General features: G+C 49.5%; 9 protein-coding genes across 9 annotated transcripts; 3 read left to right on the forward strand and 6 right to left on the reverse strand.

Annotated features, from left to right (window-relative positions):
• Positions 1–161: 161 nt before the first annotated feature.
• On the reverse strand, positions 162–1,691 carry N7518_001083 (phosphatase PAP2 family protein; the record flags this gene model as incomplete). Its single annotated transcript, XM_057182011.1, has 5 exons — positions 162–877; positions 939–950; positions 1,012–1,502; positions 1,551–1,577; positions 1,630–1,691. 5 exons carry the CDS (start codon positions 1,689–1,691, stop codon positions 162–164), a joined length of 1,308 nt encoding a protein of 435 aa, XP_057047361.1.
• A 795-nt stretch (positions 1,692–2,486) lies between these two features.
• Positions 2,487–4,920, reverse strand: N7518_001084 (putative GPI anchored cell wall protein; the record flags this gene model as incomplete). Its single annotated transcript, XM_057182012.1, has 4 exons — positions 2,487–2,514; positions 2,571–3,752; positions 4,452–4,623; positions 4,689–4,920. 4 exons carry the CDS (start codon positions 4,918–4,920, stop codon positions 2,487–2,489), a joined length of 1,614 nt encoding a protein of 537 aa, XP_057047362.1.
• A 1,976-nt stretch (positions 4,921–6,896) lies between these two features.
• N7518_001085 (fungal specific transcription factor domain-containing protein) lies at positions 6,897–7,862 on the reverse strand (the record flags this gene model as incomplete). The annotated part of the gene is made up of 1 exon (XM_057182013.1): positions 6,897–7,862. One exon carries the CDS (start codon positions 7,860–7,862, stop codon positions 6,897–6,899), a length of 966 nt encoding a protein of 321 aa, XP_057047363.1.
• A 111-nt stretch (positions 7,863–7,973) lies between these two features.
• N7518_001086 (Zn(II)2Cys6 transcription factor) lies at positions 7,974–9,110 on the reverse strand (the record flags this gene model as incomplete). The annotated part of the gene is made up of 2 exons (XM_057182014.1): positions 7,974–8,633; positions 8,691–9,110. 2 exons carry the CDS (start codon positions 9,108–9,110, stop codon positions 7,974–7,976), a joined length of 1,080 nt encoding a protein of 359 aa, XP_057047364.1.
• Positions 9,111–9,357: 247 nt separating this feature from the next.
• N7518_001087 (uncharacterized protein) lies at positions 9,358–9,948 on the forward strand (the record flags this gene model as incomplete). Its single annotated transcript, XM_057182015.1, has 4 exons — positions 9,358–9,498; positions 9,552–9,678; positions 9,738–9,861; positions 9,921–9,948. The coding sequence occupies 4 exons, from the start codon at positions 9,358–9,360 to the stop codon at positions 9,946–9,948; spliced, it is 420 nt and encodes a 139-aa protein (XP_057047365.1).
• Positions 9,949–9,951: 3 nt separating this feature from the next.
• On the forward strand, positions 9,952–10,753 carry N7518_001088 (uncharacterized protein; the record flags this gene model as incomplete). Its single annotated transcript, XM_057182016.1, has 3 exons — positions 9,952–10,221; positions 10,300–10,387; positions 10,443–10,753. The coding sequence occupies 3 exons, from the start codon at positions 9,952–9,954 to the stop codon at positions 10,751–10,753; spliced, it is 669 nt and encodes a 222-aa protein (XP_057047366.1).
• Positions 10,754–11,515: 762 nt separating this feature from the next.
• Positions 11,516–12,886, reverse strand: N7518_001089 (uncharacterized protein; the record flags this gene model as incomplete). Its single annotated transcript, XM_057182017.1, has 2 exons — positions 11,516–12,772; positions 12,830–12,886. 2 exons carry the CDS (start codon positions 12,884–12,886, stop codon positions 11,516–11,518), a joined length of 1,314 nt encoding a protein of 437 aa, XP_057047367.1.
• Positions 12,887–18,937: 6,051 nt separating this feature from the next.
• N7518_001090 (glycoside hydrolase family 64 protein) lies at positions 18,938–20,215 on the forward strand (the record flags this gene model as incomplete). Its single annotated transcript, XM_057182018.1, has 1 exon — positions 18,938–20,215. The coding sequence occupies one exon, from the start codon at positions 18,938–18,940 to the stop codon at positions 20,213–20,215; it is 1,278 nt and encodes a 425-aa protein (XP_057047368.1).
• Positions 20,216–20,422: 207 nt separating this feature from the next.
• On the reverse strand, positions 20,423–21,218 carry N7518_001091 (alpha/beta hydrolase; the record flags this gene model as incomplete). The annotated part of the gene is made up of 2 exons (XM_057182019.1): positions 20,423–20,755; positions 20,817–21,218. The coding sequence occupies 2 exons, from the start codon at positions 21,216–21,218 to the stop codon at positions 20,423–20,425; spliced, it is 735 nt and encodes a 244-aa protein (XP_057047369.1).
• Positions 21,219–21,343: the final 125 nt, after the last annotated feature.

Raw genomic sequence — 21,343 nt, forward strand, 5'->3', positions numbered from 1 at the left:
AGGTTCTTTGTTTCCAGTGCCAACACGCTCATAATAATCTTAGTACAGAGTTGTATCACCGGCCACCGCAATAATCCATGGCTTCATCAAATCATAAGCAAATAACTTCGGCAATTACCGCTCTGAACTAGACTGCAAATCAATGACCCCGTCATTCATGTTTACATGGGAATGTTCGTCAACGGACGCCCCGGACCCGCCATCGCGTCAGGGACATGGATTCCCGCATTAGCCGTCAGCGGCTGTGTCTGCGACACATATGCATTACTGGGGTCATATTGATGCGCATTATGGCCGGGACCGGGATTCTGCCCCATTGTATGACCATGTCGCATTTCATACCCGCTGCTAAGGTCGTCCTCACTCGACGACCAAGCACCGCCGTCAAGATCAAGGTCGTGTGGTCGGCGATTGTAAACATTCGATGGATACGGGTTGGAGGCATGAATATAGGTAGAGGTGTCGGGTCGGGTATGTTCCGATCTGGGGATATCTGGCGGGTCCATGCGCTCTTCTTCGGGGTTGCGGAGAGCAGTCGAGCTATCGTGCCTGAAGCCCTTGAGTCGAACTGTCTCCGGTCCTGAAGGTTCGGTCCCCCAGGTTCGGATTGGGTAGGCGCGGCCCTTGCGCCAGGGTTCGGTGAGCGGTGGGAAATACTGGCGATATGCGACAAAGCCGCAGACGATCCCAAGCATCGACCCCGTAATCACATCGAAGGGGTGGTGACGCGCGTCCATGATACGCGACACGGCCACCAGGGTTGCAGCCAGTAGAGGAGCCATGATGACAAGGGCTTTCCAGGCCTCACCGCGATTGTCCATAACGTGCAACTTCCCACCTAGCCAGAGCGATGTGTAGACGAGACCGGCGAAGGAGGCTATTGATCGGACTGTGTTAGTAATAGGAAAGACTAGGCGAATCGCAAAAGGTATACACACAACTACTGTGGCCTGGATGAATTAAGGTTAGCACGTGCGACCCTGAAAAGCAGTATTGGGTCATATCGCATACCAGATGGCCAAGACCGAAATCCGTCTGTTAACAATGCGGGATCACCGGTACAAATCGTTGAGTTGGACAATCCTGGGAAAAGGTCTTTGCTACCAGCGCGTGGTTGACAACGATCAATAAGATCAGGTCTCGGTTTGCCGCATGCGTTCTTCAGCGCCTGTGTAATGACGAACGCGAGTCCCTGAGCCAGCAACAGACCCAAAATACCACAATTGAGCTCCCAAAGTCTGTCCTTCCAGCGATGCGGACCTCTTAGCTTCCGCTTCCCAGACGCCGCGTCATGTGGCTTATGGTGCGAAAACAAGCCATCGATGAACAAGGTGTAGAGGATGATGAGAACGAGTGGGAAAGCACCGGAGATGCAGAGGGCGTAAGGCATGGGAATGCGTTCATGTACGGCGTAAGGATATTGGATGGAGATGTTGGTGAGGGAGAAGTGTTGGTGGAAGGGCTCGATCGTGTTGAGAATCGCGAAGCCGGCAACGCAGGCACTGTTTCCATGGTTAGTACGGAGTAAAGAGAGGAATTGATGCACGTACATAATGATCACATAGTCAAAGATGTAGCTGAGGAATTGTTAGTTGGATTTGCGGGGAGACCTGGGGAAAGTCGACATACGAGATAACAACACGCGGTCGCAGCCGCCGCTTGGAGAAGGGGAGTTTTGCGGGGATTTCCATGTTGACTCCAAGACTTCCCCAAGAAATTCGAAAATTGGAGAAGATCAGAAGATCAGAGGATCAAAAGGCCTGGGAGAAAATAAACATATCTGCCTAGTCCAGGGCATTGCTTGGCATCGGCATGAATAGCACCTGGCGGCTTTTGTTCTGATTGGCTGTCGCAAAGTGGCTGAGCTTGTGGGACCTCAGGGCGGGCTCTGTACACTTCGATATCCACTTGGGCGAGGACATTAGTACCTAGTACGGGTGCTGCTATTTCAGTTCAACATACAGTTAACAGCCTAAATTATCATCCCAGTTCGATATGGGGTAGTGGTTAACCTAGCGGATTTTCAGTATCTGACCTCCGCGGCCCCGGGTTCGATTCCCGGTATCGAAGTTCTTTTTTTTCTTTCTAGTACGGACTATGCGTGAAAGATGTACTTTTTGTTGCCCAGCCGACAAATAGGTCCACACATACATATTCTCTGTGGGAATCTACTTGAAAAACGGAAGGGGTGAATTCATATACTAATACACAAGCTGAAGGGACGTCGACGCTATGTGCATGCGTCTAACTTTCAACATCAACCAGAAATGGCTATGTTTTCAAATTCACCAAATAGACGGTTAGCTTTTGAGAAAGACTACTTCCGTATAGACACAGGACCATCAAAATCCGAAAACGAGAAGAGAAAAATATCAACTACATATCGACGTGAAAGAGGCGTCAATGGAAGTTTACAAGGCATAAGAAATGGCCCTAGGAATCACATGTCCATAGTCGTAAACAGCCAAATTGCACAGATTCCGCATTTAGCAAGTGGTGATGAACAGGCCGAGACTGAAAGTGCTGTTAGCTGATATACAGGCAAAAGGGAAAGCGATGAGAAAACTTACGGAGAGGGGTTCCAGTCCTCGAAGAAGTTGAAGTCGGTGCTACCAGCATTCTTCATCTCATAGGTAACAGACTGGCCAGCCGGGCAAGAGAAGGTAGAGATAACGTATGAGTTGCCCGGGGAGACAGTGATAGTACCGAGGTCCTGGGACACTGAGGGCACGTTATTAAAGGAGGTTGAGGAATCGGCAGGGGAAGAGAGCTGAGCGAAGTCGATCCTGCCATCCCTATTAAAGGTGTAAGACGAAGTCTCAAGCTGGTCAAGCCTAGGGAAAAGGAACACGAGGCTGCAGGTCTTCCCAGAGTCGGAATTTGGGATGTCGAAGTTGAATACGGTCGAGGTGGTCGAGGTCACGCTACCGTTAAGCCCAGTTCCAACAGGGGTATCAGGCGAGGACGAGTCGACAGGAACAATAAGGTGAGGAATCTCATAGTTGCCCGAGAGGGTAGTGGGACAAGCACCACCGGAGGTCCCAGTGGGCGAGGTGGTAGGAGAGGTAGGGCTAGCGGAGCCAGTGGGATGAGGGGCACCACCGGAGGTAGCGGGGACGGAAGCTGACCCAGTGGGACGTGGGCTACCAGTGGGGGGAGGCCCGGTAGCAGAGCCACCAGGGTGCGAACCACCACCACCTCCGCCACCGCCGGGGGAAGTTGCACTAGGAGAGGTCCCAGGCTGCGAACTACCGCCAGTGTGAGCAGGTACGGTAGCCGAGCCACCAGGGTGCGATCCACCACCGCCAGTGGGAGCAGGCACGGTAGCAGAGCCGCCAGGATGTGAGCCACCACCGCCGCCACCGCCGGGGGAGGGTGCACTAGGAGAGGCACCAGGCTGCGATTGACCACCGCCAGTAGGAGCGGGTGCGGTAGCGGAGCCACCAGGGTGTGATCCACCGCCGCCGGGGAAAGGAGGCACACTAACAGAGATACCTCCACCGCCTCCGCCTCCGCCCCCGCCGCCAGGGGAAGGTGCACTAGGAGAGGCGCCAGGCTGCGATTCACCACCACCGCCGCCGCCGCCGGGAGAGGGATGTGTTACTGTAACAGTAATAGGGGGCTGCGGCCCGGCACCACCACCGCCGACGCCGGGAGCAGGCTGTGTCACTGTAACAGTAACAGAGGGCTGCAGCCCGGCACCACCACCACCACCACCACCAGGAGCTCCTGGAGCACCGGAGGTAGGGCAGCTGCAGTCAGTGACAGTGACCGTGGTCGTGGCAGTGTGAGAACCGGGACCAGGAGCAGGGCCAGGCGCAGGACCAGGGGCGGGACCGGGACCAGCGCCACCACCTCCAGGGCCACCACCACCAGGGCCAGCAGGACCAGGAGCAGGGCCAGGAGCAGGACCAGGACCAGCGCCACCCCCTCCAGGGCCACCACCACCAGGGCCAGCAGGACCAGGAGCAGGACCAGGAGCAGGACCAGGAGCAGGACCAGGGGCGGGACCAGGAGCAGGGCCAGGGGCGGGACCAGGACCAGCGCCACCACCTCCAGGGCCACCACCACCAGGGCCAGCAGGACCAGGAGCAGGACCAGGAGCAGGGCCAGGAGCAGGGCCAGGAGCAGGGCCAGGAGCAGGGCCAGGAGCAGGGCCGGGAGCAGGGCCGGGAGCAGGACTGGGAGCAGGACCAGGACCAGCGCCACCGCCTCCAGGGCCAGCGGGACCAGGAGCAGGAGCAGGACCGGGACCAGGACCGGGAGCAGGGCCAGGAGCAGGACCGGGAGCAGGGCCAGGAGCAGGACCGGGAGCAGGACCAGGACCAGCGCCACCTCCTCCAGGGCCAGCGGGACCAGGCGCAGGACTAGGACTAGGAGCTGGGCTAGAACCAAGACCAGGACCACCAGTGCCCGAGCAGGAGTCGGCAGACATCTGCACATTCACACACCCAGTGACATCCATCTTGTTAGGGGTAGTGTAGACATTCAGACCAGCGTTCTCGCCCGTAGCACATGCAATGAAGTCAGGGCTGTTATGGTACTCGAGTTTACCCTGGGAGTTGACAGAGAAACCGGGTGTAGCAGTCACACCCTCATCACACTGGAGTTGAGTAGTGGGAGCTGTCATATCATCAGATGTATATCCTTAAGTAGTTGATATATAGGGCATTGATTAATTCACTTACGAGTGAGGATGCACCCACGGCCGCTGGAGTCAGTAATGCCGCCATTGACGTCGATGCAGTACTGTGCGGGTTGCAGATTACTATCGCCAATACGGTTCTGGCCATCACCTAGCTGGCCAAGTGTACCGGAGGCACCGCCGGAGGAAGTAAGGTGAAAGCAGCAGCTATCAGCGCGGCCAACGAGGGCGTTAGAGCCCGCAGCAAAGGCAGCGACGGCAATGATGTTCCTCATGGTTGCTGTTCAGCGAATATGAATAGGCTGATCAGCTAGTGAATGAACACGGCACCCCTTCTTAAGAAGATCGCGAGGAATTGAACGACCTGACAATATATACCGGTAGAGTTGTGCAGGTGGCTTGAGTTGAGGGAGCAAGGTTTTGGGGAGAGTGCATCTTTATAGGCAACAGTGGGGGTTACGAATCAAACAGAATATAACATCAGGGCACACATGGCCGGCAAAAGTCCCCGAGATAAAAACACAGAGAAGTTGCATGTTGTCAGCCATTCATGCCAATGACCGTGGGGAAGAACTCCGATGGACCAGTACCCTGGTTTCGGAGAGTAGACAATAGTAGGGTCCGAACCAGCCGGAGCGAGATGCGTAGGAACATCCACAAACGTCATGTTGAACAGAGACCCAATTGATTGAGGTGTAAAGAAATAGAGTATGAGGATATGCTTGTTTCTCCACTTAAAAGCAGGACCTGAAGACATGGACAATGGTCACTGGCCGGGTATGAGAGGGATGTAGACTTACTGTTTTGCTAACGCCCAGGCAACCCGATTGAAAGTGGCAATATGAATCTTCTCATAGATGACTGCTAATTTGAGTGCTTCAAGAGGCTCAAGCCATTCAATTGAGTTCCATTGTTGTTATTAGGCAGTCAAGAGTATATTCGTCATGATACTCATCTCATGCTCTAATTTCTGATCCAGTAGCTAGTAATATCGTACATATAGACAGTTATATGATCCTAGTATTGCACCGAGCTTCTCCAAAACAAGAAATAATAATCATTTGATAGGGCTAGTCGTCATTGACAACTGCGGATCTTTGTGCCATACATATAGAATATAGTACATTGCATCCTTCAGGTCATAGAGTTGAGGTAAAATTGTGATACATATAAAGGATGGCTGCTATGTTGTACAAAATCTGGACTTGTGTAGCAAAGTATAGAGGCACTATTACAGCATCAATCAATTCATTCATAAGTATGATGAAAGACGAAAATCGAATAGAAGACACCGAGAGATTGGATCGGATTGTCCACGGGTGTCATCATTAAACAATATGGAAGTGGACCCCCGAATTGGACCCGACCAACAACGCCCTACTATTTTTATATCATTCAACCATGGCACATTTATATACAGTCTGATTTTGGAATTATTAGCCGCCTTATAGCATTCGCACTGCTCTACACATATTTTATACGACTGAGTCTTTTCCGCAGTGAAGGTGTATCATAGTCCACAGCGACGCATGTCTCTACTGTCTCTATTAATCGCATATCCGACGAGGCCTCCAATCTAGGATTCCTGAATCGTGTCACATCATATAATGGGTATTGATGCTACCACCCCCCTTAGGATAATACCACCCCCCTTTGGATGATACCACCCCCTGCCTGAAAGTTCAGTACCGCCTTCCTAACTTGGCTGAGCACCTGCCTCGACACTTGTTTCTGCCTACCGCTCTCCTTACCGCCTCTTCATTTGTACACCGCTTTTGTATTCAATTGCATATAACATATGTTGTACATGGGGCAAGATATGAATGTGTTCAGGAACCAGGCGAAATCACTCCCCATGCAACCCGATCAATCGATCGCGAAGCTGCATCGCTGCCGCAGAATCGGTTGTCTTAGATTTAATATCATGACATAGATTTGGGATGTCGGACAAGGTTAAGATTGACATGGCGGATTTACAATACAAAGCAAGCCACTGCTTTCATTGACCTCATCTTGTTATTATACACCGTAGCGCACGGAATATGTTTCTGATCGCCTCCACTCGTTAATATTGTACATATGCCGGCCAACTTTAAACCGACGGGACGTGTAGATCTCAATGTGGGAGTGACTGGATAGCTAAGTGGGGCTTAATGAACTAGAATATTGTACAAATGACGAGTCTTCGTGCGTCATAATGTCACGGATTTCAAATCCCAGTGCCGAGACCTGTCGATAATTACCACTAATGCTACATAGACAGAAATGCAGTATCCGACTCGGCAAATAAGCTGTTCCAGTCTACAGTCCCTGAGTCCACATTTTCATCGAAAACCTGCCAGAGGTCATCTAGAGTAGGCAATGCGGGGTCCATTAGAAGCTCATCGAAGCTTCTGCCTGTTGGATATGCTGTGCTTGTAGGTGCTGGAGAGGCACAGACAAGGCCCGAAGAAGCCCCAGGGCCTTGAGCGGTGGATTGAGTTATTGTGTTTTCTTCAACAGCCGAGCCCGAAGCACTGTGCCGACGGAGAGCCGTTTTAAGGGATTTAAGCAGCCTTCCTGCAAAAGGGAGTTCCTCTTTAGCCCTTTCTAGAATTGAAAATGCTTCCAAAATTTCCGTTTCCTGTTCCTGCAGGTGATCACTCCCAGAAAAGTCTATGAGGAGAACAATGATCGCCACATAGACGGAATATAGTAAGCCTGGAAGTCTTAGCCGCATTGTTGTAAAGGGGACCACCTCTAGTGAGAGTTGGCGTTCGGTACGAATCACCATTCGAGCTGCTTCCAGGCATGCTCTCCGTGAGTAATTGTATGTAGGATCTTTAGACGCTCGCGACAAATAAGGCAAGTGAAGCCTGTATCTTTGGGCATGAAGCAGAAAATTGATGATGTATCGTTGTATGATTATTCTGGGAGATCTCCGAGGATCGGTGTTTGGAAGCTCGTCCGACCGATAGTCTAACGAAAAGAACGAGGGTAGACTCTCTGCGAATTCACAAATCTTGCCATCAATCTGTTTCGTGTGCTCATAGTCCGGGCTTCCCGGATCTGAAATTCCAAACGGAGCACAATCTGTGATTTCGCGGCAAAATTCGCCTAATCGAATCCGTTGGAGACAGTACGATATCGATGTTGGGTCGGTGAGTGGCTTTCCAACTCCGACCATCCCGTCCACAATATCTTCATCATTCGCATTGCAAGGTTTGTTGGTCATCATGTGGCGTGGATCAATTGAATATGTGCCCTTTTGCGAACCAGATAGTTGCGACATCTGCCTATTATCTGTGAACTCGCATTCTTGGAAGAATAAGAGGGGGAGGAGGAATACTCACCAATCAGTCGCCACGAGATACCACCACACTCTTCTACATATCTCTGCTTTCGCAGAGGATGGCGAAGGCATATCTAGATGGGAATTGTATGGATGATCGATCCGATGCAAGGAAAGTTCTCTTCCAAACGAGATGGCAGTGGAAACCATATGTCGAGCTTGGGGGGTAATCCCCACGATATTAGCAGTCACAAATATGAGAATGATCATCGCTTGGATATCCTCTATGGATTCGAAGTGTTTGTAACGCGAGTAATCGACCATCTCCGACGCAAGTCTTATCCACTGTGTAGACTGCGCAAGTGCTTCTTCAACGGTCGAAAATATGGAGTTGCACATGTCGCGTTCAGCCCAGAGCGACGTGGTACTGGCGAGAATGCCGAGGAGCAACGAAATGTACCCAATCTTGACTGGCTTGCTTTCTCTTAGATTACAATAGAGTTCCTCTACCATGGTACGCACTGAGGGGATATGAACTACATGATGGAGGAAAGTGATCTCTGTGATGTACTTTTCCACTATTATCTTCGTTTCGTCGTAAAGTGGCAGCCAGATATATCTTTTAATGGGTTGAGCTTGATGTACGATTGGTTCAGATCCCACTGTATTACGGATGGGGCAAGTTCTGAATTCAATCTCATACTTGAAAATATTACCCTGTACACTCTTGTCAGTCGATTTCCCATGATTTTAATTTGATCAAGGCCGGCCTACCAGTGAGCCTAACGATGATATCTCGCCTTCAAGCCAATTTACCGCCGATGTGGATGACTGGCTTTCATGAATCATGGATGATTGATTCGATTTTGGGGTAGGAGGAGAATGGAGTGACGAAGCCTGGGTAGTATCTTGTGCCATGGGACTAGATGCTGGTCCATTGGTGATCACTATCTCTTCCAACCTCCGCAAGCGGGCCAGTATATCTGCATGATCATTGCTAGGCAATTTATCTGTCTGATTCTGAGAACTGGCAGGCAATGCTGTAGTGGGATAGAGCTGACAAGTCTTGCCCCGACTAGTGCAGTTGGAGCAAGGGAATTGCCGGCTACACTTGAGCTTCCTTGATCGACAGAAGTGGCAAGATACCGGTCGCGAGCGTGAAGATTTAAAACGCTGTTTCTCGACTCGATGCATATTGCTCCGAATATTGTTGAGGCAGTGTTTGTTGAGTTCTAGATGTGGCGAGATGCCATTACGGAGTCGACCAATCAAAGGCCGGTGAATCCGCGGAAGTTCCGTGCCTCCGCGGATTTCTTACTATGGGAACTATGTGTGAGACACGAGGTATATAAGAGCCTCTTTATACTAGAAAATCCATATTAACTCATCAGCCTTCTGTTCCTTCTATAACATAGAATCTTCTTATCTCATTTGTGTCAATATGGACTCCATCATTGCTCAGATCCGAGTTCTTGCCCAAACCACCGATGAAGCTGGTCGGTTGGACATGATTCAGTCCCTCACACGATTGAAAATTGAGCTTCAATCTCCAAAAGATGTCATAATGGAACTGGCAGTACCGGTTGGTGGGCACACAATACAATTTGGGGATACCGGAAGTGCTGACAGTTGTAGGGATCGACGAGTGCGATGCTCCGAATTTGTGCAGATCTGGGACTCCTTCGCTCTCTCGCGAGAAGTGATGCACCCTTGACTGTCACGCAAATTGCGGAGCTGACTGGAGCGTCTCCTCTATTACTAGGTAATGTTATCTGAGACGACCGTACTTACTTCGAATTCTAAAACAATTGTTCTGTTCAGAGAGGATTCTTCGGTACCTAGCCGTAACAGACATGATTCAAGAGACGGGGGTCAATGAATATACTGCAAATAAGGTCACCCATGTCTTGGCTGATCCTAAGGGCGAGGCCATGATATACCACGGGTAAGCTACATAGTCGCCTCCATCTAGCAAACATCCCTGCTTACCAGCCTCCTTATTAGATACGACACGATGGGACCTGTGTTGTAAGCAATGCCTGCATTCTTCGCTGAAAACAACTATCAAGATGTCACCGACAATACGAACACTCTGTTCCAGAAAGCCCATAACACGAAACTCACCTCGTTCGAGTGGCTTATCCAGCAGCCAAAGCAGTTCGAGTACCTGCAAAAGATCATAACTGCACTTCAAGGATCAGAATGGACCGATGGGTTCAAACTTCTTGACGATGAAGCCCGCAAGATTCTATCCAAGGTTTCGCCCACTGACCCACAGCCTTCGGAGAAACCCTTCTTCGTCGACGTTGGTGGCGGCCATGGCCACCAATGCATTGAGCTTGGAAAGAAGTATCCCAACCTCCTAGGCTACCTTGTTCTCTAGGACTTGCCAGCGGCAGTGCAGAATCTCGCCCCCATTGACGGCGTCAAGGCCGAGGCTTATGACTTTTTCCAACCGCAGCCCATCATTGGTTTGTCTCCATCTATCCATTGGATAATATCAAGCTGACTTTCCCTTTAATTCAGGCGCCAAGTTCTACTACCTCCGCAGAATCATGCATGATTGGCCCGATGACAAAGCCGCAAGCATCCTGCGCAATATTCGCGCTGCCATGGGCCCCGACTCGCGGGTGTTGATCGATGAAGCCGTGTTGCCGGATACTGGCGCTAACTGGAAATCGGCCATGGCCGATCTTGCCATGATGACCTTTGCTGGTAAAGAGCGGACCAAGCATCAGTGGGAGTCACTTGCAGAAAGTGCGGGCTTGCGTGTGGAACAGATTCATACTTATGTTGCTTCAACTCATACCGCTCTTCTCGTTTTGGCCGCCCAGTGAGACAGACATGGCCTGAGCGGAAATTTGGACTTATCTAGCAAATTATTTTATCACTCTCCTCTCTTCATTTATGTCCTATTATTACTCCGAACGTAAACCTTTTTGAGATTGATGAATTCCTGCGGTGCGGTTGGTAGGGTTGTGTCTTATTCCAAGCCGTGATGATCACCTGTCGGCAGACAGGGAGTGTCTTGGCGGCACAATATGAAATGAAAAAGATCGAGGATGAGGCTATGCAGTATCGCCAGAATATCGAGTCGACGAAGGAATCTTGGTGTGATATTGACGAACCGACGGGAACGCGTAGAGGCAGGCCTTGACTTCGCTGAAGAGCTTGAGCAGACGAAGAACTCACCTTGGGCTGATTCGACATTCGCACGATTTGGTGGTCTGTGACGCGGTTATGGATGTGTGGATGGGTATTTAAGATGAGGCGTGGCGGATTGAACACGCCTAAGAACTGGTAAATATAAGTCAAGTGCATTATATGATCTCCATTTCCCACATATATTGGATGCTGTAGATACATTGATAGCAAGGACCCGGCATATATTTATAGAGCAATATTCTTTGTTAGCCACCTAAATTCAAAACGCCTTGCTAGCCGAGTAGATAACACAAAATGGTAAAGTCGCTGGGGGAGGAAGAGGACAAAATATAATGAGTGAAAGAGAGGACTAGAGCCTCCGAGACTAATGCGGATACAGGTCGTGAATCATGTGCGTGCCGAGCGATATATTATGGGTTCTTGATAGGGTCCACTCAATGGCTGCTTTCAGAGGTGGTCGAATCATGGAGTATGGGTGGTGGACCACGGGTGGTAGTCGTACGGGTGGTAGTCGCCGATTCTGCTGACACCATTCGGATTCCCGGCGTCCGCTCTGTCGGCGTTGGAGGTTCATCATTGTTGGTACTTTGGAATTGCGACTGAGTCGGCGTCACCGGAGAGGCAGTCACGGGATTGGGCACATCGATGTGGATCGAAGACGAGCGGTCGATAGGTGGGAGCTGTTGCGGTTGTTCAGTCTGCTCCACAACAGGACTTTGATATGCAGGGGCGTCACCCCAGTCCAAGTACTCGTAATCGGGAGGCGGAGGGATGTTGAGCATCCCCAGATCTCCATCGTCGGGTTGTGTTCCTAGTCGGCCCGAGTCGTGTGTCGTGGTCGGAGCCAGGGTTAGTCGTTCAAGCTCAGTAGAATTCTGCGATTCGCTGATCGACGAAGAAACGGATTGGCCTCGGCCGGATGGTTCGAAGGATTGCGCGGAGTCACTTTGCAATAGCGGTCGGCTGTCCGAATCGTTCATGTCAGAATTGTGCGAGTCAGCTCGAAGTCGTGATCCATCGTGGCGAACACGTCCAAGTTCAGCATAGCTAACGCTGGCGATGCGTCGGTCCCGCTCCCTCTGATTCTCGGTCAGGACCGTGGATACGTCGACTGCACTGTTGGTTCCTGCACGGCGACGTTCCGTCCGAGCTCGAGTCTCAGCATTGAGCTGCTCAAGGCGAGCAAAATCCCCACGCGACCGGGCTTCTCGTCGCTCCCGACGGCGCGTTTCGCGATCGGCTAGTTCCTGACGGCGCTGCAGGCGTATCTGGTACATCGACTCCATCTGTTCCTCCCGGCGAGTTTCCTGTTCCTCTGCAGTCTCCGGGTATTCCACGACCATATCCATCCCACCACGTTCACCCTCTCGGGCGATAACTTGTTCGGTCGGCTTCGGGCTTTGGGAATAAGGTGGGAGGGTCATAATCGAACGGATCGAGGTATCGCGGCGGACGCCATCAGTGGTCTGCATCTCTGGTGCTGCAGCCGCTCCACGATAAGAGGTATTTTGGCCAGTTCTTTGATTCGGGACCTGGCCGTATGATGCACTTCCTGGGCCCCATTTTTTCCATTTCTGCTTGAGGTATTTTCCGGGAAGGTATTTCGGTTCGTAGTGATGTTGTCGCATATAACGGAACAGGAAGTAGACGCCCACACAGACCGCGACTGCAAATATGACGGTCACGCAACACTAAGAGAACAAGGTCAGCGTTAGGGGAAGAGGTCGGAAGGGTCGGAAATGACATACAATAATAACTATGTTGTTCTTATTCGAGTCATTTTGACGTTTTTGTGGAATGTACATAATTGTTGGACAGGCAACTGAGCCTAGAGATTCTTAATGGAAGGCATAGAACAAAATCCCCGGATTTCAAAAGAGTCGAAGAATGAGAAAAAAAGACAAAGCGCGTCAGCCTCGGAGGGTCTCAGAGGTGGCTGGCTATTATTATACGCCAAGCAATGAAACGTTGGCGTGGCCCTGGTGTGGAGGCTGGACAACTTCGGCCTGTCCTGAAATCAAATTCTTCTTTGTAATTTACAACATACAGAGTGGCGATGCAGTTCTCTGCACTTCTCGAGCATTATTACGAATTCATATCCTGGCCCTAATCCTTGTTTTGACTCGTTTCCCCGGCGATCATTCTGCGGCAGATCCCTAGCCGTTTTAGCCTGGGATCCTTTATCATCTTGAATTATTTATTGACTTGGATCTCAATATTGACTTTCGATCGTGGGAGAGGAACTGCACGAGTCCCTTGGGTGCAAGGGAAGACCTTATACAAAAATAGATACGCCCCTTGGGTTCGGAAGCAACCGGTATGAGATCGTGCTGAGCATCATATCTCGATCGCGAATCGTCAATCTTCCACCGTTAGGGTTCATTAGGGCCTGCTAATCCCCGAACAATGAGAACCACCTCGCTAACCTCGGCCTAGATCGTGAGATGCGAATTAGGGGAGTATTATGATCGAGACATTGCTCCTAGCTCTTCGTGCCCTTTCTGAAACACCCCCTTCATAGGTCGGTCATCTCCACTACCTGTTATCCACAGGCTCCCATTGGCCTGTAGATCTATGAATTGGTCGTGAATCCAAGGAACGCACCTAACCTTCCAGTGCCACGAGAATTGCCGTCCCAAATTTATCCGGTGGTTCATCTATTTTGGGAACACTGATATGGACGACAGCGGATGGCTTCAGTGTGCCATATTTCTGCGTTGCTTTGCCCCATCGCGGTTGATGTTCATTATGGTCCGTGCCACAAAGGAATCATGATAGTGTCCTCGGATTATCATGTTGTGTTGCTTGGTCCAGACCATGACGTGGTGCTCAAAGTATAAGATCAGCAACGACATTGTCCGGTAATATTGTAATGCTCCAATCGACGGGCTGCTCAACACTTATTGGTCGGCTATCATATTTCCCTCGATATCTCTGGTGGCTGTACTATGTGCTTGCAGCGGCCAGTGAGGCGCAGTAAATGGCAGATAGGCTACAGCCCTGGAGGGAGGTGAGAATCTTGGCGAATCTTCACCTAAGAAGCTTAAGTCTTTAGTCCCGGTGTCACTTCCTTATCGTCATTTTGAAATAGCCGTTGTTCCTTCAGTGTTACATATAACAGAGATAATTCGGGACATCCCATGATCAATGGAAGAGCCGTCTTATTCTCACAGTGCTAAGGTGTGGAAAACGATTGCTAGGCCCTAACTTTGGCTCTGACTTCATAGCTGCAGAATTTGGAACGCCCATTGTTGACACTAATGACTCTCCGTCGACTATAGTTAATTCATGCTATTACTGCAAAATGTAGCTGTCCCCTTGGCAAACATTGCAAACATCGAATCATCTCGCTTAACTATCTAGCAAACAATCTATCTAATGCAAACTAGCAAACATGTAAACAGAAGCATGTGATGGCGATCCATGTGGATCGTGACACTAGTGATCTGGATGGCCTATGGCAACCCAGATAGTTGTTGCAAAGCGAAACGACTGATTCTAACTTCTAATGCTACGCAAAGTGTGACTGTAGAAGCTTTTGGGGAAGATAGCATTCTCTAGCTACGGACTTGGGGCATGCTCGAGAGGCCCACGTGACCGTATAGTCACAGTCTAGCCAAATTAGGCCTAGTCTATATCTATTCTGCCAAAGTTAGTCAATGACATTTCACCGCATCGAAACCCATGGCCATAGGGGTTGAGGCCGATTTAGGCTTCTCTTGGTCTCCATCTGAATCGTGTTCGATGGCGAATGTTCTGCTATATAAGCGCAGCGTGAAAGTCTTTGGAGACTGGGGAGTGTAACTCCCATCTGGAATATTGAGTAATCACAGAGATGTTTTACCATGTTTTGGAATTTCTTTTTCAGGTTGTTTACAGATGTGAGCCCAGGGGATGCTCTTGAAAACTCCTCGTTCGATTTTTCCCAGACTCTAATACCCTCGCTTAAGTCAAAACCACACCTTGAGAAACCTGTTTACTACGAGGCTAGCTTTCTTTCCTTCTCACTAGAAGACTGGATACAAATTTCACACGCCCACCACGGCCTCTCAAAACTTGATGAATTTATCTTGTTTTTGTAGGAGAAAAGGCCACAGATTAGTCTCGTTTTGCTAATATCTCACGGGCTCCACGATATATTACAAGACGTGGCTGAGCGCAATGCAGGAACTGTTGAATGAGAGCATCAAGAGATATATGAAGTATTACACCTTTATAGTTGCCTCTGACCTACACTATAATGCCTTAGTCCTAGATAATCGGGTGAGTAGAGCTCTCCTTCTGAATGAGATAGGCGAGGAAAACGCCAGGAAGGACATCCTCCAGACTCTCCTTGGCGGACTCCACTGCGGATATACTGGGATTGCTGAGCCACTGGACCAACTTCAACCTAGTCATAAAAAAACAAAAAGTGGGTAGCCGGATGTTAACAAGACTACAGCCTCAAGATAGCACTCGATTTTCTGACACTTGATCGGTGTTTTGATAGCGCTCGGGCTGAGTTAAACCTTAAATGATGGAGAGGATCAAGATTTGACTATATGATTGGTGGAAGGTGTATAAGAAGAAAGACCCTCCGATGCTTGCTGCTGCCAGAGGTTTCCTAGCAATCCTAGCGTACGAAGTGTCAGTTGAGAGACTATTCAATACAGGAAGAGATGTGCTTGGTCTACGCCCAGTTTCTGCAAATCCTTCATATGGCGTGGTATAGCTGACGTCTAATCCGACGACCCAGCCAGCCCTGAAAGCTTGGCGCTTATTGCTTAAAGCTTGGCGCTTATTTTGCTGGCCGCCGGATGAGAAACCCCACACCAACAATGAGACCATTTGATCGAGATGCATCACCAGACTAGGGAGACAGTTTCCTGGAGTTTGGCTGTGGCATATTATTTCGAATCGGTTTTGTCTTGACTAATTGTGCTACAACGTATCTTGCTCCAGAGGGCAATGCCGGAAAGTACGAAGTCTAGATACGTAGGATCAAGCTTTAATGGCTTCATTGGGAGCACGTGGAAAAAATGCTACGTAACAATGTACTCAATAGCTTCTTCATTGCACATGAAGTCGGTCTACGAATCTGGTTAGAGTGCATTTAAGTTGACTCTACGGCAAGATAATTGACAGAAATATTGAGTTATAAGCTTATACACCTTGACTCAAAAAGGAAAATGGTGAATTTACTTTTTGAAATTAATGGAATGGCGGAGTAAGCACCGCTACTGGGCAAATTTGACTTCAATGTCTCAAGACATTTCTGAATTTCTTGGTATCTTCTCCGTCTCTAGGTCGGCTTCGAGATATAAAAGGCGACATATGTCCCAGTGAAATGCGAATATATCCAACCAGACATCTTCTCATCTCCCATTCCAATTGTCTTACAACCATCTTTCAAATCAGGTAAATGAGCTTTGCTTTCCACTTTTGTGAGATGTTCGACATTCTTATTAGCCATGTTCATCAAACCACTGTCAGGTATTGTGCCGCTTCTGCAAGCTTCAGCACTTGCCTCCGCGGGAATTTACAGTTAAAATTGGATATTTTGCTGGTCTTGTTCCAGGCCTTCCCAGCACCGAACCTGGTGTTGGATGTGGGCTTTATATGACAGCAACCGGCGATGGACAGTCACTTTCGGTCGACTTTCTTCCAAACAATCAACCCACGGATGACTGCCCTGCGGCTGATTTGAGAATTTTCTGTTCGAGATGGGGATGTCCGTTTGAGACAACATTTGAACATCTCGTCGAGCTCACTGTCTTATCGGACAATTCCAACGACAAATCGATTACCGTGACAGGGCTTGCTCTCAGTGGTAAGAGTGCCACGGTCAGGTGCCCATGGACACCAGTGACTATCGCTAGCCAAGCAGGCGCCGGTCTATACCAGGAGTGGGTATGCGACCTGAGTGCGATCCAAGGATGAAGAGCAGGTGGTTAAGATTGGAAGTTGGGAGTGCTCAAAACCAGCTATCGGGCAACTGAAGTTTTGTTTCGTGCCTGCGAGCCTATGTTGACTGTTCAATCAAAGTGATGAGCCAGGTGGAAACCAAATGTCTGTATATCTTTGTATCGGATTTTGGGTTATGTGTGGACCTGATCGTCATGACCGCCGGGTTTTGTTTGTGCCAGTGTGGCTGTCTCGTCTGGCAAATGGAGATGCTCTCAACAGTCTTTCTCTGTTTCACTTCAGCGGGTCAGTTACTTCTTCCATTTCTATAAGCCACAGTATGTACGTATAAATGGCTTCACCTACCCTAGTTCTAGATCTTAAGCTCAGATGGTGTCTTCTTTGAATAAATTGTCTTCTTCTCTTCGTAACCAGGGCTTGAAAACAGCAGCAATCATGTGGTTGAGTGCGTCAAAATCCGTTTAGTTGAAGAGGGGAACCCTGTCAGTTACTGGGTCTTTCTTAGGCTTATTGTAACAATCTGAAGCTGTCAGTAGCGTATGATGATGGAGTAGTCGAGACACGTACCGTCGCAATTTGACTCCGCAGGCTGGTTTTTATACAGACAAGGATTATCAAGCCTAATAAAACAAGACATAACCCCAATGCGTAGGCTTCGGCAAAGCGCGAGGGCCGACCCGCTCGGAGGCTACCAGTAATTACCGGGACCGGGTAACCTGGTGACCTCGGCGACCTGGCAACCTGGCGAACCCCCTATTCGTCGGGACTGACAGCTAGAGTTTGCAGCAAAAACTCAAAAGCATCGATTAGTCAAATTGAAGTGTGATTATGATTCCTGACTTGGCCCTTGACCATTGTTGTACAGCCACCTTTGATAGACCGCTACTTATACATGGTGGCGAAGGTCTGAGGCACAACATTACTTGAAAAAGAATAATCCCTAGCGGTGCTTAGATCTCGCTTATTCAGAAATATCAGGATTAAATCAACCTAAGTGCAGCGCCTTGGGTTAATTTAACGCTCGTCGGATGGTTTTGGTACCAAACACGTGGATGCTAGTTGTCTCATTTGCTGCTTTTGGATATTGCTAGACATTGACATGTGAGGGGTTTGGATAGATACCAACATTGTAGAAAAAAACATCAAGCTGAAGCAATCTGTGTAATAATGTTCGAACTCCGAGGCATGGGGCGTGGTTCTTTCAGAACTTGGGTGCTGGAAAAACCATGAACTTCTCATTATTGTACAATTTACGGAGTAGATGAGTAACATATTAATTGCGATCGTCTCGTGGCGGTATAGGAATATCAAATGGTCGTGCTGGCCTATAAAATCAAGGCGTGAATGACCTCACGCGTCCTCCTTGACCGAACTGAGCGAGGATATCGCAAGTCGGTCTCCTTCAAGGTCAAGTATTCGGCCTTTTGATCCCTGAATCGATAGGATTTTACATAATGGTTAACTCAAAGTTGTTCCCCGCATAAAGAGACTAAGCTGAGTAGGTGGTAATTAGATCACCTGGAAACTCAGCATGATCGCGCCGTCCCGCAGTTGCTTAGATCGACATCGGTATATACTGTTGTTGATATCGACACGCTGCTTGTTGTGAACGATGATCGATATGTCCGCTTAAATCAGATACCCGGACCAATGGGGTCCAAGCTACCTCCTCCGAGAAAGTTGAGGTCATCGCCACGTTGCATCACAGGGTCTTGTCACCCTGCCCTACCTGGGGCCATGAGGTTGGCATGAATTCAACAAAGAAGTTGAGCGATAATATATATATAATGCGACCCTGTTGCAAACTGAAACTTCGGTAACACCTTCAAGCCCCTTGGCAGCCTTGTGGATCTTGATACGGCTCTCTTATTGGACTTTTACGCCACCCATTCCAAGATCTCAGTCCACCTAAACTCTTCTTCAAACCCCTCGAGACACTGATATCGCGCAAAATGGCAACATTGAACTTTGATTTGAAAAACGGCACTGGTTCTAACACGGTCTACGCCTATATTACAGGCCAGGCGCTTGATAATAACAATGCGCTTTTCCTCTTGCGATCTGATGGTAAAACCGCCTACTACCCGACCTCACCATCGGCCACTGGGGCCGCTCTGAGCGAGGATTGTGCGATTCCGCTGGGTGCGTCTGGCAATACCATCACCATTACTATCCCGCACCTTGCAGGCGCCCGACTGTGGTTCGCGCAAGACAACAAATTGACGTTCTTTCTGAATCCTGGCCCTGCCCTTGTTGAGCCTTCGGTATCCAACCCATCAGACGCTAACTACAATCTGATGTGGTCCTTTTGCGAATTCACCTGGAATGACTATCAGCTTTATGCAAATCTCAGCTACGTCGACTTCGTGTCGATGCCTATCGCTATGACCCTAACCAACGGATCTGGTGTAGACCAGACCGTCAAGGGTCTGCCAGCCAATGGCCTTGATCTAGTCTGCAATGCTCTAAAAGAGCAGAACACCAAGGATAATGCCGGCTGGGATCAGCTCATCATCCAGAAAAACGGTGTCAATTTGCGGGCGGTTTCGCCAAACACGGGAAGAGCCCTCAATAATTCTTTGTTCGACAATTACTACGGGAGCTACGTGGATCAAGTCTGGTCTTACTACGGGAACAATACTTTGACAGTCAACACGCAAGCTGCCGCCGGTGATGTCGCCGCCAAAGTTGCCTCTGATCTCTTGTCCTTCTCAGTTGCAGGTATTTCCTACACTAAGCCATCTACCGGAGACATCTTCAGCAACAGCAGTGGGTCCTTTGCTGTTTCTGGGAATAGCACCAAAGATGCCGTTACCGCTCGTCTTGCAGCTGCGTTCAACCGCTCAACTTTGTTGATAAATAGCGACCAGCCGAACGGGGAGTCGGTTTCAAACTACTACAAAAACCCTGTGACGAACCACTACGCCCGCATCTGTCATTCTGTAAATATTGATGGCCGAGGCTATGCGTTCCCCTATGATGATGTTGCGCCTAACGATGGCGCCGATCAGTCTGGCAGTGTTTTTGATGGCAATCCAAAGCTCCTGACAGTCACCATTGGCGGCGGCTCTAGTAATTCTGTCAAGCAGTCTGCCGTTGAGGACAATGCTACGCCAGTCCAGCGACCTGTGGAGAATGGACAAAGCAAGGAGAGTGGAAGGAAGCCGAGCCGCTTCCATGAGCTGAGGAGCTTTGTGAATAAGCTGTCGCACAGGAAGAGCAAAACCTGAGAAACATAGGCTTGTCTCAGCGCTATATGATTATGCCGTCGTATATTGTAAATGCTAACGTATATATGTGACCTTCGGTCGTCATTCTGTCTTTTGAATTCGTTGGAAATAGGAGAATATGATTCTATCCCTTGCAACATATAAGAGAGTAAGGTGCCTGCAAATTGATGACCTGCATCATTGTAAAGAAGATCCAGTTCCCTCTGCTTATTCCCTAGCATGCTTCTTAATGTAAGCAACCACCTGATCCGGCATAGCCAACCAGGGCGTGTGTCCGGTTTTAATTTTCTCGGTTTCAATTTGTACCCCCTTCCGTCGTGCCCGCTCCACCAACACCTGCTGAACCGGCAACGGAGTCGCGCGATCATCCTCGGTCAGAAGATATGTAGAGGGGATGTTCATATACGCTGCACCTGTAGCGGGGGCATTCTTAGTCGCCCAAGAATGTGGCTTCAGAAGCTTGACCCACTCCGCACCATCAGGAACATCATGGAAAAACAGCACGAGTGGATCGCTGGCAGTCACAGTTCCCTTCTCTTCCTAGAATAAATGTCAGTGGTCAGAAATTTTGCAAACTGCAAATAGAAGTCGGACAACTTACATCGCGCACATACCACGGTGGGGGCATCCCACCAAACGCGCTGATCAAACTCTCGCCAATGCTGGGCAGGAAAGCGGCGATGAAGATGAGTTTCACGACGCCGCCCTTCTGGCCGGCTGCTTCACGCTCTGACTTGCTCAGCCCATCTAACGCGCTGCTCACTGGTAACCCGGCCCAGCTGTGCGTGACGATGACGATGTCATGGCCGGCATCTGCCTCTTGTTGAGTGATAGATCTCACGACCTCGATATCTGGTTGAAGGTCGACAACTGAGCTGGCTTGCTGGATGGAGGGAAATGCGATACTGTGGCAGCTATAGTCGGCGAGGTCCTTGATGATTGGGTCGAAGATGGTGGGCGGGCACCATGCGCCCGCCGCGAAAATCAGAGTTGGCTTTGACATTGTCGCCCCGGTTGATGTGAAAGCTATATGAATTGGATACGGGCGCTCGCTCTGTGAATTGTAAGCTTGAATTGCTGAGAGGTTGCAGGGGGTAGAAGCGACCATGCGGGACTTCATTTTCATTT

The sequence above is a fragment of the Penicillium psychrosexuale genome, assembly GCF_028828465.1.
Source record: "Penicillium psychrosexuale strain IBT 29551 chromosome Unknown utg000001l, whole genome shotgun sequence".
Classification (NCBI taxonomy): domain Eukaryota; kingdom Fungi; phylum Ascomycota; class Eurotiomycetes; order Eurotiales; family Aspergillaceae; genus Penicillium; species Penicillium psychrosexuale.